Consider the following 17,880-nt stretch of genomic DNA (forward strand, 5'->3'; position numbering starts at 1 on the left):
AGGGAAAGAAGAGAAGCCAGGTTTACCAGCAGAAAGGTTCTTACAAAAAGGGAAAGAAGAGAAGCCAGATTTATCAGCAGAAAGGTTCTTACAAAAGGGAAAGAGAAGCCAGGTTTATCAGCAGAAATGTTCTTACAAAAAGGGAAAGAAGAGAAGCTAGGTTTTATCAGCAGAAAGGTTCTTACAAAAAGGGAAAGAAGAGAAGCCAGATTTATCAGCAGAAAGGTTCTTACAAAAGGGAAAGAGAAGCCAGGTTTATCAGCAGAAAGATTCTTACAAAAAGGGAAAGAAGAGAAGCCAGGTTTATCAGCAGAAAGTTCTTACAAAAAGGGAAGCCAGGTTTATCAGCAGAAAGGTTCTTACAAAAGGGAAAGAGAAGCCAGGTTTACCAGCAGAAAGGTTCTTACAAAAAGGGAAAGAAGAGAAGCCAGATTTATCAGCAGAAAGGTTCTTACAAAAGGGAAAGAGAAGCCAGGTTTATCAGCAGAAAGATTCTTACAAAAAGGGAAAGAAGAGAAGCCAGGTTTATCAGCAGAAAGTTCTTACAAAAAGGGAAGCCAGGTTTATCAGCAGAAAGGTTCTTACAAAAGGGAAAGAGAAGCCAGGTTTATCAGCAGAAATGTTCTTACAAAAAGGGAAAGAAGAGAAGCCAGGTTTATCAGCAGAAATGTTCTTACAAAAAGGGAAAGAAGAGAAGCCAGGTTTATCAGTAGAAAGGTTCTTACAAAAGGGAAAGAGAAACCATTTTTATCAGCAGAAATGTTCTTACAAAAAGGGAAAGAAGAAAAGCCAGGTTTATCAGTAGAAAAGGTTTTACAAAAAGTGAAAGAAGAGAAGCCAGGTTTATCAGCAGAAAGGTTCTTACAAAAGGGAAAGAGAAACCATTTTTATCAGCAGAAAGGTTCTTACAAAAAGGGAAAGAAGGGAAACCAGGTTTATCAGCAGAAAAGTTCTTACAAAAGGGAAAAAAGGGAAACCAGGTTTATCAGACTTCACATAGTATTATTCTGTTTTGTGTACAAAATTTTAGGATGATTGTGACAGTTCAATAGCATTTGATGACATTTTTATGGGAATTTAGGCATCAGTTTTTAGCTCGACTTTTCGAAGAAAAAGTAGAGCTATTGCACTTGCCCTGGCGTCGGCGTCGCCGTTGGTTAAAGTTTTTTTATAAACTCAAATATCTCTGTTACTATCAAAGCTATTGACTTGAAACTTAAAATAGTTATTAACTATCAAAGTCTACACCAGGAGAAATAATCCCCATAACTCTGATTTGAATTTTGATGGAGTTATGCCCCCTTTTTGACTTAGAATTTTTGGTTAAAGTTTTTGATAAAGTCAAATATCTCAGTTACTATCAAAGCTATTGATTTGAAACTTAAAGTAGTTATTTACTATCAAAGTCTGCACCAGGAGAAACAATCCCCATAACTCTGATTTGAATTTTGACAGAGTTATGCCCCTTTTTAACTTAGAATTTTTTATAATTTTAGTTGAAGTTTTTGATGAAGTCAAATATCTCTGTTACTGTCAAAGCTATTGACTTGAAACTTAAAATAATTATTTACTATCAAAGTTTACACCAGGAGAAACAAACCCCATAACTCTGGTTTGAATTTTGACAGAGTTATGCCCCTGTTTAACTTAGATTTTTTTGTTAAAGTTTTATAACGGTTTTACTGGCAAAGCTCTAATTCAGAGTCGAGCACTGAGAAAAGCCGAGCACGCTGTCTTACAGACAGCTCTTGTTGTATTAACATTGACAGAATATATGCTGTCAGTGCCTCTAGGAGTATGTTCTATTAATCGGTGCCAGTATAAATTGCAGTTACTGTGGCACCTTAATTGATTAATGTAGCAATTCTGGAATTTCAGACATCTAAGTTGTCACTAGGTGCCTAGCTGAAGTGGTTAGAAGTGGATTAAGACATAACATTTCATTACTGATTAACTGCTGTTTTCTAGATACTGTACATGCAATTGTTTGTTCTAATAATGAATCAGGTTATTTTAATATAGTTGTTCATTTGTGATAATGTATGGATCACTTTGAACAACTGTTTATTCACGATAATTTGAGAAACACTAAAAGCTGTTTTTAATCCCCCGCCGTGGCGGAGGGATTATAGGAATGGTCTGCGTCCGTCCGTCCTTCCGTCTGTAACAAAATCGTGTCCGGTCCATATCTCCTAAACCCCTTGATGGATTTTCATGAAACTTGGATCAAATGATCACCTCGTCAAGACGATGTGCAGAACCCATGAGTCAGCCTTGTCGGTTCAAGATCAAGGTCACAACTCAAGGTCAAAGGTTTGAGCCTGCCATTTTGTGTCCACTCTATATCTCATAAACCCCTTGAAGGAATTTTATAAAACTTGGGTCAAATGATCACCTTATCAAGACGATGTGCAGAACCCATGAGTCAGCCATGCCGGCTCAAATTCAAGGTCACAACTTAGAGTCAAAGGTTTTTAGCCTTCCATTTTGTGTCCGCTCTATATCTTCTAAACTCCTTGAAGGATTTTCATGAAACTTGGGTCAAATGATCACCTCATCAAGACAATGTGCAGAACCCATGGGTCAGCCTTGTCGGCTCAAGGTCAAGGTCACAACTCAAGGTCAAAGGTTTGAGCCTTCCATTTTGTGTCCGCTGTATATTTCCTAAGCCCCTTTAAGGAATTTTATCAAACTTGGGTCAAATGATCACCTCATCAAGACGATGTGCAGAACCCATGAGTCAGTCATGCCGGCTCAAGGTTAAGGTCACAACTGAAGGTGAAAGGTTTGAGCCTTCCATTTCGTGTCCGCTCTATATTTCCTAAACCCCTTGAAGGAATTTTATAAAACTTGGGTAAAATGATAACCTCATCAAAACAATATGCAGAAATTATGAGTCAACCATGCCAGCTCAGGGTCAAGGTCACAACTAAGGGTCGAAGGTTTGAGCCTTCCATTTTGTGTCCACTCTGTATCTTCTAAACCCCTTGAAGGATTTTCATCAAACTTGGGTCAAATGATCACCTCATCAAGAACTCATGAGTCAGCCATGTCAACTCAAGGTCAAGGTCACAACTGAAGGTCAAAGGTTTCAGCTCTGTATCTCCTAAACCCCTTGAAGGATTTTCATGAAACTTGGGTCAGATGATCACCTCATCAAGACGTTGTGCAGAATTTATGAGTCAGCCATGTCAGTTCAAGGTCAAGGTCACAGCTAAAATCAAAGGTTTACCCTTTCACTATCCATAGCAGTGGCGGGGGATTTAGCTGTCTTTCAGACTGCCTTGTTTTATTTGTGATAATGTGGTATAGTTGGTCAAATGTGATTTCACCACAAAACTCTTTGAATGCTATAGTTATTTGTAATGCTGGAAACACTTTGAAATCAATTGTTGGTTGTGAAATGTTATTCATTGATTGAAATAAACATTAGATTTTCTTTTCTTTCTAATTATGTATTGGGATATTTTGATTTTGTCCTGCCTGTTAGTGTGTTTGTCAGTTTTTTAGGTCTGAAACTACTGGCGTGATTTCAGCCTAACTTTGTAGAGATGCTCAGTTGTTGCAAATTGTTGAGTTATTTTTAGTTTAAAACACCTCTTTAGTGGTTATTGCTCCATAAAGGTCAGATTTGATAAACTTTGTCCATTTTTATGCCAAAAAGGACACCCATTAAAGGTCAGATTTTGTTAAAACTGTATAATAATGTAACATTTTAATATGCTGCAGCATTGTCAAGAATAGGTAGAAAGTTTTTACCTTGAAGTTTATGTTTCTGTGCTTGATATGATTTAACTCTTACCCTGCTAAATTTCTATAATGAACTTGTCCATCTTTCAATTTGGACAGTACCATTATATACATAACTGTTAGAAGGGGTGCATACAAAAAAGATACTAAATGAATGGCGAACAGTGCAGGTCATGATCAGACTGCAAGGCTGATCATGAGCTACACTACAGTCGCAAAGGCAGAACCAATCGTGTCCAGCATGGTAAGGGTTAAGACTTAGGGAAACATTTACTTTTAGTAATGATACATTATTGTTTTGTATATCTATAAACAGGTGTCTTTACAATATGGCTTGAATATTGCATATTAATTCAACTTTCATTTAAATGAAGCAGAATAGGGAGATATGTGCTTTTGCTTCAAACAATCTCTAGTTTGAATTATATTTTTTTTAAAGTTGAGAGATTTAATCTTGAAGTTGGTAAGAAATAAAGAACATGCAATATCAGACAGTTTGAATTACTCTCCTACTGGGATTGTAATCTGTAAATTGCTGGGAGCTGCTTGTATGCAACTGCAGTAAAGGAATTCCAGGCAAGTTAACCTAAGTATATTGTGTCAGATGGCAATATTTCAAAATTTGAACAGAGCTTGCAAAGATATAGAAGTGATAGAGATAAAAGAGCTGCTTGTCAGAATTAATAACATAAAAATACATAATGAGTGTAATCTACTTCTGAAAGCCATTTTCAGAGGGGGAGAGAAGAGTAGTAACACAGTTGGTTTTGTCAGATTTAACACAATACATAATACACAGTTTTATTTCGGAGATTTCCTGATAATTGTGACAACCCAGTTGTATTTCATGATGCTTTTATGGGAATCTAGTCCACAGTTGCATGTTATTGTTGACAGCATATTTCCAAGCAGTTTTGGGAACCTGATAGACATATGAAGGTTTTATGCCATCAGTGCCATTACATACAGGTTCTTTGTAATGCTGGTACAAGGTAACTGTTTGACAGTTCATTTAGAAAGTTTCATTTGGGAGATTTTCTGATTATTACCACAATTTAGTTGCATTTGATGATGCTTCTATGTGAATGTACATTCTATATTTACATTGACAGTATATTTCCAAGCTGTTGTTAGGAAACAGGATAGATGAATGTTGTTGTATGCCATCAGTGCCTCTAGGTATATTTCTTATGAGCTGATAACCAGTATAAATTGTAGTTACTGAGACACCTTAATTGATTAATGCAGCAATCTGGAATTTCAGACATCTGAGTTGTCAATTGGTGCCTATAGCTAAAGTGGTTAGAAGTAGATTAAGACAAATGATTTCGTTTCAGATGAACTGCTGTTTTTCTAGATACTGTATGTAACTGTTGTTTTGATAACAGTTGATATTATATTTGTACAGTTGTTCATTTTTGATAATGTCAGAAACACTTTGAATACTATTGTTTATTTTCATAATGTCAGAAATGTTTGAACATAATTGTCCATTTGTGATAATATTGTTTCTGATAATGTGAGAAACTCTTTGAACTCTTTAGGTAGTCATTATAATGTTGAAAACCTTTTTTACATAAATGTTTGTTGTTGTTAATAGTATTCAGTAGAATGAAATGGGAAAAGATTGGAATTATTGTTTTTAAAAAATGTTGAGAGATTTCATCTTTTTAGGTTGATAAGAAATTAATAACATATATTATCAGGCATTTTGAGGATGAGCCCAATACTGCTGAACTCTTTATCAAATAAAGGAGTTACAGCAGTATTGTGCTCAACTCTTGATTTGGATTTCTCTCTGTAAATGGCTTGAAGCTACTTGTATGCAACTTCAGAAAAGGAATTCCAGGCAGTTTAACCTGAGCACTCATTCAAATATAATGTTTGAACAAAGTATACAACAGTACAGATGTAACTGAGATGAAAGAGCAGCTTGTCAGAATTAATAACATAAGAAATATGATGAGAAATAATCTACCTTAGAAGTGTAAAGTAACAGCAAAGTTGGTTTTGTCAGATTTAACATGATATATTTACACAGTTTTATGTTAGAGATTCTTGAATATTTTGACAGTTCAGTTCATCTGAAGACACTTGTATGGGAATCTAGGCCTGCACTATAATATTAACATTGGCAGTATATTTCTAAGCTGTTCTAAGCTCTTTAAACTTTACCCTGCTAAATTTCTAAAATGAACTTGTCCATCTTTCAATTTGGACAGTATACCATTAACTGTTAAAAGGGGTGTTTACCAAAAAGATACTGACTGTATAGCGAACAGTGCAGACCATGATCAAACTGCACAGATGTGCAGGCTGATCTTGGTCTGCACTGGTCACATAGGCAGATTGCTTGCCGCCATCAGGCTAAAGGTTAATAAACCCAATGGACAATATGTACATTACAATACCATCAGTGCTTCTTAGGAAACCTGATAGACAAGTGGATAATGTATGCAATCAGTGCCGTCATGTACAGTGTCTTAAGAAATATATATATTAAAGAAGTATAAATTGTAGTTACTGTGATACCTTAATTGATTAATGCAGCAGTTCTGGAAAATTTCAAACATCTAACCTAGCTGAAGCAGTTCAAGGTGGACTATCATTTCATTTCTGATTAATTTCTCTTTTTTAGATACTGTATGTATATTATGTTCATTTTAATAATAATTCAAATTATTTTAATACAGTTGTTCATTTTGTGATTAAGTTAGAATAACTGTTCATTATGATATCATCAAAATATTGGAATTTATTGTTCATTTGTGGTTATGTCTGAAAGTGGACTTAGATATAAAATTTTATTTGTGATCTTATGAAGCTGGTACAAACACTTTAGAGGTAATTGTTCTGTCCATTTTTAGCATGTTTTCTATTGTTCATAAAGGGTTTGTGATGTAGGAAATTTTTGAAAGCAGTTGCTAATTTGTTAATATCAGGAACACTTTAAACACAAGTTTACAATGATGTTAATGTTTTGAAATACTGATCTTAGTGTTATTGAAATAAGCTCACAATATAGGTAAAATTAAACAGCTTGAAATATTTATGATTATCTTTTATAAAAAAATATAGTATGGTATAAAGGCAGGTAAGAAATTTGAAACATTGTATATAACATATTCAGATAATTTGACTATAAGTAAGTAAGTAAGTAAGTAAGTAAGTAAGTAAGTAAATTGTTTATTATTGTGAGGTGTGCATAAACAATTTCATCATAACACATAATTATATATACAGCATGATAGCACCCGGCCCAATGGACCTATAAGTCACCAAATCAGATAATCATTATGTACAAGAAGCCATATCAAAACATAAAACATAATAATCATGGTTTAAGCAAGTACAGAATGAAAGGATTCAGGTTCATGTGAAAATCTTGACTATATCTTATATCTGAAAATGACTTGAAGCTATGTGTTGCATGCCAACTGCAGAAAAGAAATTCCACAGAAATTAACATGTGAAAGTTAAGTATGAACATCTTGGAAATTATTGAATGATTGGAATTATGAATTAAAAAAAAAACCAGAAGAGCAATATGATCTAAAAATATGTAGAAAATTAAGAACATGCAATATCAGATAGTTTGAATTACTCTCCTACTGGGATTGTAATCTGTAAATTGCTGGGAGCTGCTTGTTGTATGCAACTGCAGTAAAGGAATTCCAGGCAAGTTAACCTAAGTATATTGTGTCAGATGGCAGTATTTCAAAATTTGAACAGAGCTTGCAAAGAGATAGAAGTGATAGAGATAAAAGAGCTGCTTGTCAGAATTAATAATGTATCAAACATAATTAGGATTGTAATCTGCTTAAGAAAGCCTCTTACCTAAATGGAGTGAAAAGAAGCTGGGGTTTTGATACATTTTCTCTGTTTTATGTGGAAGATTGTCTGATGTTGTGACAGATCAGTTGCATTTGATGACACTTTTATGAGTATCTAGGCCTCCTCTGTATATTAATATTGGCAGTATATTTCCGAGCTGTTTAGGAAACCTAATAGATAACTGCAGTCTGAATGTCATCAATGCCTGTAGGTACATTTCTTATTAGCTTATACCAGTATAAATTGTAGTTACTATGACACGTTAATTGATTCATGCAAGTATTCTGGAATATCTAAGCTGTCATTTGGTGCATAGCTAAAGCAGTTAAAAGTAGATCGAGATGTATCATATTTGTTGTTTAGTAACATACGTTTTTGATCATGTGATCAAGGTATAAACACATCAAACACATATGTCTGTATTGCCAATTTTTCAGATTATTTTAACACCATTGCTCATTTGTTGTCATGGTGAAAAAACGTTGAACACAGCTGGTCATTTGTCATCAACACTTTGAACACACTGATTTGTTATAGTGTCAGAAACACTTCAGAACATAACTCTAGTTTGTTAATGCCAGAAACACTGTAAAAACAGTTCATTCAATATAGTGATAGACAGTAAGTTTGAACACTATTGTTCGTTTTTGATAAAGATATAAATCACTGTTTCAAGAGTCCTTGAAATAAGCTTTATGGGTTTCTTTTGGCAATATAATTATGTTAAATAGGATGTTATAAACTAACTGATATAGCAGTTGCAAATTAAATATGGCAATGTAATTTAAACGTTTAACGTGAGTAGTTGACGAAAGTCCCCACCTGGAATGGATGAAACAACTTATTTGGCAGGTGTCATATTTACCTCCCTGGCATCCAGTCTAAGCCGATACTGCTGGAAACAGTACCAATTCAAGTAAATCGCCCAGCACTGAACTCTAGTCAGGATATCAGCCGTGACTGGGAATCAAACTCGGATAGCTGGCATTGTAGTCCAACCTGCTATCCACTTTGCCACTGTCTCCCTAGATATTATTTATCTGACAGTTTGGATTTCTCCCCTACTGAGATTACTGGGAGGTACTTCTTGTAAGCCAATGCCATTTAGCAGTTCTAGGCAAGTTAATCATAAATACTCATTTAAGTGTAGTGTTTCTTGTGGTAACTCTTCAAAATTTGAACAGAGCCTACAAAGATAGAAGAGTAATAGAGATAAAAGAGCAGTTATCATAATCAATAAGCTAACAACCATCATGAGAAGTGTATTCTACTTTTGAAACCTCTCACAAAAGGGGATGAAGAACTGGTTTTGTTGGGCTCTACACAGTTTCATGTGGCAGATTTTCTGATTATGGTGAGAATTCAGTTGAATTTGATGACAGTTGTATTTGAATCTTGCCTTCTGTCACATTGACCATCTATTTCAAAGCTGTTAATGGATGTAATCAGCATCTCGGTACAGTTCCTTTAAGCTTATTGTAGTTACTGTGATTAATACAGCAGTTTTGGAATTTCATACGCAAGCTGCCATTTAGTAGCCAACTGAGAATTTTTTTATCATGACATTTTTTCTTAAAACATCTAGTCATACAAAGATACATACATACACACTAAGCAAGCATTCTGACCATGGCTACACATACAAAGATACTTTAAACACTTTGAGTAAGCCTTTTGAAGACAGCTATTCATAGGAAGATACTTACAAACACTGTGCAAGCTACTCATACAAAGATACATATAAACACTTTGTAAGCTTTCTGAATACGGCTATACGTACAAAGATACATACAAACATTTATTGCAAGCTTTCTGAAGACAGCTGTTCATACTAAAATACTTACAAACACTTTAAGCAAGCTTTCTGAAGACAGCTGTTCATACTAAAGTACTTACAAACACTTTAAGCAAGCTGTCTAAGACAGCTAGTTATACAAAAATGCATATAAACACTTTGTAAGCTTTCTGAATACGGCTATTCGTACAAAGATACATACAAACATTTATTGCAAGCTTTCTGAAGACAGCTGTTCATACTAAAATACTTACAAACACTTTAAGCAAGCTTTCTGAAGACAGCTGTTCATACTAAAGTACTTACAAACACTTTAAGCAAGCTGTCTAAGACAGCTAGTTATACAAAAATGCATATAAACACTTTGTAAGCTTTCTGAATACGGCTATTCGTACAAAGATACATACAAACATTTATTGCAAGCTTTCTGAAGACAGCTGTTCAGACTAAAGTACTTACAAACACTTTAAGCAAGCTGTCTAAGACAGCTAGTTATACAAAGATGCATATAAACACTTTGTAAGCTTTCTGAAAACAGCTATTCATACAGAGATACACTTTGCAAGCTTTCTGAAGACAGCTTGTTATACAAAGATGCATACAAATACTTTGCAAGCTTTTTAAGACAGCAGTTCATACAGAGGTACTGTCCGTACTGACAAACACTTTAAGCAAGCTTTCTGAAAACAGTTATTTATACAAACAACTATAACCATTACTACTCATTGATCCTGGCTTTGGTAACAAGTTAACTCACAACTGCCACATGAATCAGAATGTAGAAATACACACAGTTTTATAATATACAGGTTTTATTTTACACTAAATGAAAATTTTCAAGTGGGAGGCACCAGGTAGTGAATTTTTGGAATAACAGCTGTGCAGAAAGTGCAGTTACTGTTCAAGTGTATTGAAAGGTGAGGTCTGTTCAGAAAAGCAGGATTCCAGCTGTTTGGGGCATGTTAAAACAATAAACTTACTGTTTCTCGAAAAACTGTTATAAGAATATAATATGCACAGAAATTGATATGTTGCTTTAACTCTTCAGAAAAGGAGATAATAAAAATCAATTTTCATTTACAGGTTTTTAATGCTAGCTGTGATTCATCGGAAATGGCATAAAATGATTTCATAATTACGGTAAAGAAGACAGCAGTAACCTCATCTTCAGTAGCGCCTTTAAGATTTTAATATCGCTTCCCTGATGCGTATTGGCTTGCGTCTTGCATATTGAAAGAGTAATTTCCACTTTAACATACCACCGCACACTGGAGTCATCTGACTTAATTGACATTGCGGCGAAGAAAACTATATAGCAGAATTACAGATGAGCATTGGTAATGGAGCTTTAGGTGTTTTCATGTGACAGCGAGTGTCATGTGACACATGATTTATTTCATCTTTATCGATTCTTGAAATGGGAAACAAATTAACAAATCTCATTTTGACAGCAAATAAATTGAAATTAGAACAGTGAAAGAAATCAATTACTAGGTTATGAGTATAGCTAACACGGTTGAGACAATTGAAAATTGTTCCAAACAACAGAAGTAAACGAGTTGCAGGAACACTGTTCTTGATAAATATTGATTTTGCGTGGTCCTCGGGGAAGCGTATGAAAGCTCATCAGGTTTTTTAATATGCCATATATCTGTTACCATATATTTTTCCTTTTGTCTAGAATGATGTACTCCAGGGGACTGAGAAAAGAGATTTGAATATCTGAAACAATTATGTGGGAAATGGATTTTGTAGAACAAAAAGTGTCTCTCTAAAATGTCAAGTAATTAAGTGACTGACTTCTTACAATGATATTTCTGTCACAAATTGTGTAAGTAAAGGCTTTTAAAAGGCTTGAGCCAGACTGCCAATTTAGTAAGCATTTTTTCTTGTTTGCTTTCAGGGAAAATATGGTTGTTTGATAAGGCTTTAACTCTGTTATTAATGGTAGTTAAAATTTTTGCTTTTTTTTATGTTTCTAGTAAAACTCAGTTATAAGACACTTCCCACTCTTTGAAATCTGACCTCTGAAATGTGCCTTACAGGTGAGCATACATGGTATGTAACACCTCAAGGTATTGAACCAGTCCATTATTACTAGAATTTTTAATCAATTGCTGACATGGTTTTCTCATGTTACCAGGAAAAAGCCCTACTAAAGATGTATTGCCTTCTGCCAGATTCATGATTGAGAACTTTGTCTAATTTACTGTTGTTTCGTGTCATTTACTCATTTGGTTTCACTTCCTATGGAAAACAAATAATGGTTTTACTTCCCAGGAAAAGCAAGTAATGGTTTCACTTCCTAGGAAAAGCAAGTAATGGTTTCACTTCCTGGTAAAAGCAAGGAATGGCTTGATTTCTTTAAGAAAAGCAAATAATGGGTTCACTTCCTAGTAAAAGCAAGTGATAGTTTGATTTCTGTAAGAAAAGCAAGCAATGGTTTGACTTCAAAGGAAAAGCAAGTAATGATTTCACTTCCAAGGAAAAGCATGTATTGGTTTCACTTCCAAGGAAAAGCAAGTAATGGTTTCACTTCTTGGTATAAGCAAGTAATGGTTTGTTTTCTTTAAGAAAAGCAAGTAATGGTTTCACTTCTTGGTATAAGCAAGGAATGGCTTGATTTCTTTAAGAAAAGCAAATAATGGGTTCACTTCCTAGTAAAAGCAAGTGATAGTTTGATTTCTGTAAGAAAAGCAAGCAATGGTTTGACTTCAAAGGAAAAGCAAGTAATGATTTCACTTCCAAGGAAAAGCATGTATTGGTTTCACTTCCAAGGAAAAGCAAGTAATGGTTTCACTTCTTGGTATAAGCAAGTAATGGTTTGTTTTCTTTAAGAAAAGCAAGTAATGGTTTCACTTCTTGGTATAAGCAAGTAATGGTTTGATTTCTTTAAGAAAAGCAAGCAGTGGTTTGACTTCCATGGAAAAGCAAGTAATGGTTTCACTTCCAAGGAAAAGCAAGTAATGGTTTCACTTCTTGGTATAAGCAAGTAATGGTTTGTTTTCTTTAAGAAAAGCAAGTAATGGTTTCACTTCTTGGTATAAGCAAGTAATGGTTTGATTTCTTTAAGAAAAGCAAGCAGTGGTTTGACTTCCATGGAAAAGCAAGTAATAGTTTCACTTCCAAGGAAAAGCAAGTAATGGTTATGGTTCATACACTGTGCCATGTTTAAACCTGTGACCTCCAGTCTTTACTTGCCTCTTCTGTTGAGGATTCAGAGTGCAGGGTGACCTTGGCAGTAGTTTTTCAAATTATCTGGCATACATTTGCATGATCTTAGAATGAAGATCTGAATCATTTTTTTTCTAAAAGGTCAAAGGTCAAGGCAAAAAGGATTAAACAATATAAGTCTACTTAAACAGGCATTGTAATTAGTATGCCTTTTATCTGTTACCTCGTTATTTCATTTTTACAGTCTGTTGAGTTGATATTTTTCCTACAGCTGGTGCAGTTTGTATAGAGCATATTATTGTACAACCAATCAATGGAAGTATTCAGGTATTCAGTAATACAACATCTTGTAGCAATATGTAAGAAAAAACAAGCTAAAATGTCTTTGTCAAACAGATGTCAAGGCAATAAAGCACTAGATTCTGTAATTACTTTGGGAAACATGCTTGGGTATGTGTAGTGTGAGGTAGGGTAGGGGTCTTTACTTCTTTTTGCTGTTACAAACATAATAGACATTGATATTTTGTAGACATAATACTCATAGATGGAATACAGACATAATGACCTTTGATGGAATACAGACATGGTGACCATTGATGGAATACAGACACAATGACTAGTGATGGAATACAGACATAATGGCCAGTGATGGAATACAGACATAGTGACCATTGATGGACTATAGACATAATGACCATTGATGGAAACAGACATAATGACTAGTGATGGAATACAGACATAATGGCCAGTGATGGAATACAGACATAGTGACCATTGATGGACTATAGACATAATGACCATTGATGGAATACAGACATAATGACTAGTGATGGAATACAGACATAATGGCCAGTGATGGAATACAGACATAGTGACCATTGATGGACTATAGACATAATGACCATTGATGGAATACAGACATAATGACTAGTGATGGAATACAGACATAATGGCCAGTGATGGAATATAGACATAGTGACCATTGATGGACTATAGACATAATGACCATTGATGGAATACAGACATAATGACCATTGATTGTATACAGACATTACCACTGATGAAATACAGACATAGTAACCATTGATGGAATACAGACATAGTAACCATTGATGGAGTACAGACATAGTAACCATTGATGGAATACAGACATAGTAACCATTGATGGAGTACAGACATAGTAACCATTGATGGAATACAGACATAGTAACCATTGATGGAATACAGACATAGTAACCATTCATGGTACACAGACATAATGACCATTGATGGAATATAGACACAGAGGCAGTTTTTAGACATAAACAGAAATGTAATTAAGCAAGTTAAAAAAACAACAACAAAAACACTCACTAAAACAGATATTATAGAGACATTTTATAGACATAATAGAAGATATATAAATTTAAAAAAATGTTTGAAACAGTTTAAAGAACATAATATAGTAAAAAAAGGACAATTTATGGACATTTTATGAGGCATTTTCAGGACTTCGTCATGAAAAACGCTTTTTATTCTTAATGCTGTATTTTGTATTCCCCCCGAATTATTTTTTATACTGTTGTTTCCCCCTGTTATCACCCAATGCCCACTCTGTAGGGTAAAAGCTTTCATTAAAATAAAAGCAAACAAATTATGACCTTTTCAGCTCCAGAAGTCAAAAGTAATATTATTTAGGTATAGTGATTGTATAAATTCTTTGATATCTTATGAATAATAGATAGGATTTCATGCCACATCACGATGATTAGTTCATAATGTCTACAAACTGAGCTTTTTGCCATCGAGACCAAGTATTGTTTGCTCTATTGAACTTTACATTTCCTCTGAGAGACTGTCTCACGACTTTATTCCAGGGAATTTAAGATCGGATTTGACAGAAGATGTAATTCTTGGATTCTGGTTTTGTAAAAGAACGAGAAAAATGATAAATCAGGTACTGATGGTATCAGAGATCTAGATTATAACTGTGGCAATGTATTTCCTTCAGAAAAAAAAGAAACAAATATTGTTTTTGTGACGAAATAGAAGTAACAAACTGAAGGTTGGGAATTTTGTGTGTTTTTATTTCATGGTTGTTAGTCAGTAGTCTTTTTCGCCTTGTAACTCCTAGTAACAACTTTGGTCATGTCATGATGCATGGTAGATGCGAGCTACAATGTTTGGAATTTTACTGATGATCACCAAGGCTACCAAATCAATAGTAATGTTACTAACTGAGGCACAAGTTCTAATCAGCTTCTATGTATTTTCATTTAGATTAGCATATACTAACCAAATAATGAAAAATGAATGACATATCTCAATGGAAACATTATTTCTACTTCCAGGTCCATTAGGTTCAAAACCACCCCCACTGAACATGATGAGTCCCGCAGGCTCCAAGCACCAGAGAAATACTGCAACTGTGTCCCCTCTGCATCATGTGACCTCGCCTACAAATGGAGTGACGTCTCTTGGAGGAAGTGCGTCATTAAATGCGTCAAGAACGTCGAGTTTTGCTGCAGCTCTAAGAAAGTTGGCAAATCAGGCTAAAGATCCTCCAGGTTAGTTTAAATAAGTTTTACCGTTTGCCCGGTAGTAGGGCACAAGACAGTAAATTGAAACGTCGTACCTTTGATCTGCAGACAGAGTGAAAGTTCTCTGTGATGATTTAACAGAAGACAATTCATCTGTCATACCCGATTCATGTGGGGAAAGATGTAATTTAGTTGTGGAAAACAAGTCTTAATTAAGTGATACAGAATCCAGTAACAAGTTACATAAACTGTAGGTGGACGGTCAAGGTTTGGACATGTTGAGGATTAGTTTGAAACTTTGGGATACAACAAGTCCTATAATATAATTCACTGAGCAGCAGTATTGTTTCATGTAGCAGAAAGTGTTTTCAACATATGTTTTCAGGTTGTTGAAGTTTAACAGAGTGCCCTTGTTGATGAGTGGGTAAAGTTGCTGACTGAATCACTAGCCTTTGAAGCATTTAAGCTGTGCTCAGCACATCTCAGTCACTTGTGATCGGCCCCTCTGAATTACTTGAGCTGTGCTTTACACATTCACCTGTGTATCACTTAAGCTGTGCTCGACAACTGTGAATCACTTAAGCTGTGACCGGCCCATCTGAATCACTTAAGCTGTGATCGGCCCATCTGAATCACTTAAGCTGTGATCGGCCCATCTGATTCACTTAAGCTGTGATCGGCCCATCTGAATCACTTAAGCTATGATCGGCCCCTCTGATTCACTTAAGCTGTGATCGGCCTATCTGAATCACTTAAGCTATGATCGGCCCATCTGAATCACTTAAGCTATGATCGGCCCATCTGAATCACTTAAGCTGTGATCGGCCTATCTGAATCACTTAAGCAGTGACCGGCCCCTCTGATTCACTTAAGCTGTGATCGGCCCATCTGATTCACTTAAGCTGTGATCAGCCCCTCTGAATCACTTAAGCTGTGATCGGCCCATCTGAATCACTTAAGCTGTGATCAGCCCCTCTGAATCACTTAAGCTGTGATCGGCCCATCTGATTCACTTAAGCTGTGATCGGCCCCTCTGAATCACTTAAGCTGTGATCGGCCCCTCTGATTCACTTTAGCTGTGATCGGCCCCTCTGAATCACTTAAGCTATGATTGGCCCATCTGAATCACTTAAGCTGTGATTGGCCCATCTGAATCACTTAAGCTGAGATCGGCCCATCTGAATCACTTAAGCTGTGATTGGCCCATCTGAATCACTTAAGCTGAGATCGGCCCATCTGATTCACTTTAGCTGTGATCGGCCCATCTGAATCACTTAAGCTATGATTGGCCCATCTGAATCACTTAAGCTGTGATCGGCCCATCTGATTCACTTAAGCTGTGATCGGCCCCTCTGAATCACTTAAGCTGTGATCGGCCCCTCTGATTCACTTTAGCTGTGATCGGCCCCTCTGAATCACCTAAGCTGTGATTGGCCCATCTGAATCACTTAAGCTGTGATCGGCCCATCTGAATCACCTAAGCTGTGATCAGCCCCTCTGAATCACTTAAGCTGTGATCGGCCCATCTGATTCACTTAAGCTGTGATCGGCCCCTCTGAATCACTTAAGCTGTGATCGGCCCATCTGAATCACTTAAGCTGAGATCGGCCCATCTGAATCACTTAAGCTGTGATCGGCCCATCTGAATCACTTAAGCTGTGATTGGCCCATCTGAATCACTTAAGCTGTGATCGGCCCATCTGAATCACTTAAGCTATGATCGGCCCACTGAATCACTTAAGCTGTGATCTGCCCATCTGATTCACTTAAGCTGTGATCGGCCCATCTGAATCACTTAAGCTGTGATTGGCCCATCTGAATCACTTAAGCTATGATCGGCCCATCTGAATCACTTAAGCTGTGATTGGCCCATCTGAATCACTTAAGCTATGATCGGCCCATCTGAATCACTTAAGCTCTGATCGGCCCATCTGAATCACTTAAGCTGTGATCGGCCCCTCTGATTCACTTAAGCTGTGATCGGCCCATCTGATTCACTTAAGCTGTGATCGGCCCATCTGAATCACTTAAGCTATGATCGGCCCATCTGAATCACTTAAGCTGTGATCGGCCCCTCTGAATCACCTAAGCTGTGATCGGCCCCTCTGATTCACTTAAGCTGTGGTCGGCCCATCTGAATCTCTTAAGCTGTGATCGGCCCCTCTGAATCACTTAAGCTGTGATTGGCCCATCTGAATCACTTAAGCTGTGATTGGCCCATCTGAATCACTTAAGCTGAGATCGGCCCATCTGAATCACCTAAGCTGTGATTGGCCCATCTGAATCACTTAAGCTGTGATCGGCCCATCTGAATCACTTAAGCTGTGATTGGCCCCTCTGAATCACTTAAGCTGTGATCGGCCCCTCTGAATCACTTAAGCTGTGATCGGCCCCTCTGAATCACTTAAGCTGTGATCGGCCCCTCTGATTCACTTAAGCTGTGATCGGCCCCTCTGAATCACTTAAGCTGTGATCGGCCCATCTGAATCACCTAAGCTGTGATCGGCCCATCTGAATCACTTAAGCTATGATCGGCCCATCTGAATCACTTAAGCTGAGATCAGACCCTCTGAATCACTTAAGCTGTGATCGGCCCATCTGAATCACTTAAGCTGTGATCGGCCCATCTGAATCACCTTAGCTGTGATCGGCCCATCTGAATCACTTAAGCTGTGATTGGCCCATCTGAATCACTTAAGCTGTGATCGGCCCATCTGAATCACTTAAGCTGTGATTGGCCCATCTGAATCACTTAAGCTGTGATCGGCCCATCTGAATCACCTAAGCTGTGATCGGCCCATCTGAATC

The 17,880-nt window shown here is 36.4% G+C and overlaps 1 protein-coding gene across 2 annotated transcripts in view; it reads left to right on the plus strand.

The window, feature by feature from the left end:
- LOC123549897 (genetic suppressor element 1-like) overlaps positions 1 to 17,880 on the plus strand; it is a 137,401-nt gene that overhangs the window by 75,159 nt on the left and 44,362 nt on the right. For both annotated transcript variants that reach the window (XM_053546497.1, XM_053546498.1), the window contains exon 3: positions 14,884 to 15,099. In XM_053546497.1, the coding sequence (XP_053402472.1) occupies positions 14,884 to 15,099 (216 nt within the window). The remainder of the gene's footprint in view (positions 1 to 14,883; positions 15,100 to 17,880) is intronic.

This window comes from Mercenaria mercenaria, chromosome 6, assembly GCF_021730395.1.
Source record: "Mercenaria mercenaria strain notata chromosome 6, MADL_Memer_1, whole genome shotgun sequence".
Classification (NCBI taxonomy): Eukaryota; Metazoa; Mollusca; class Bivalvia; order Venerida; family Veneridae; genus Mercenaria; species Mercenaria mercenaria.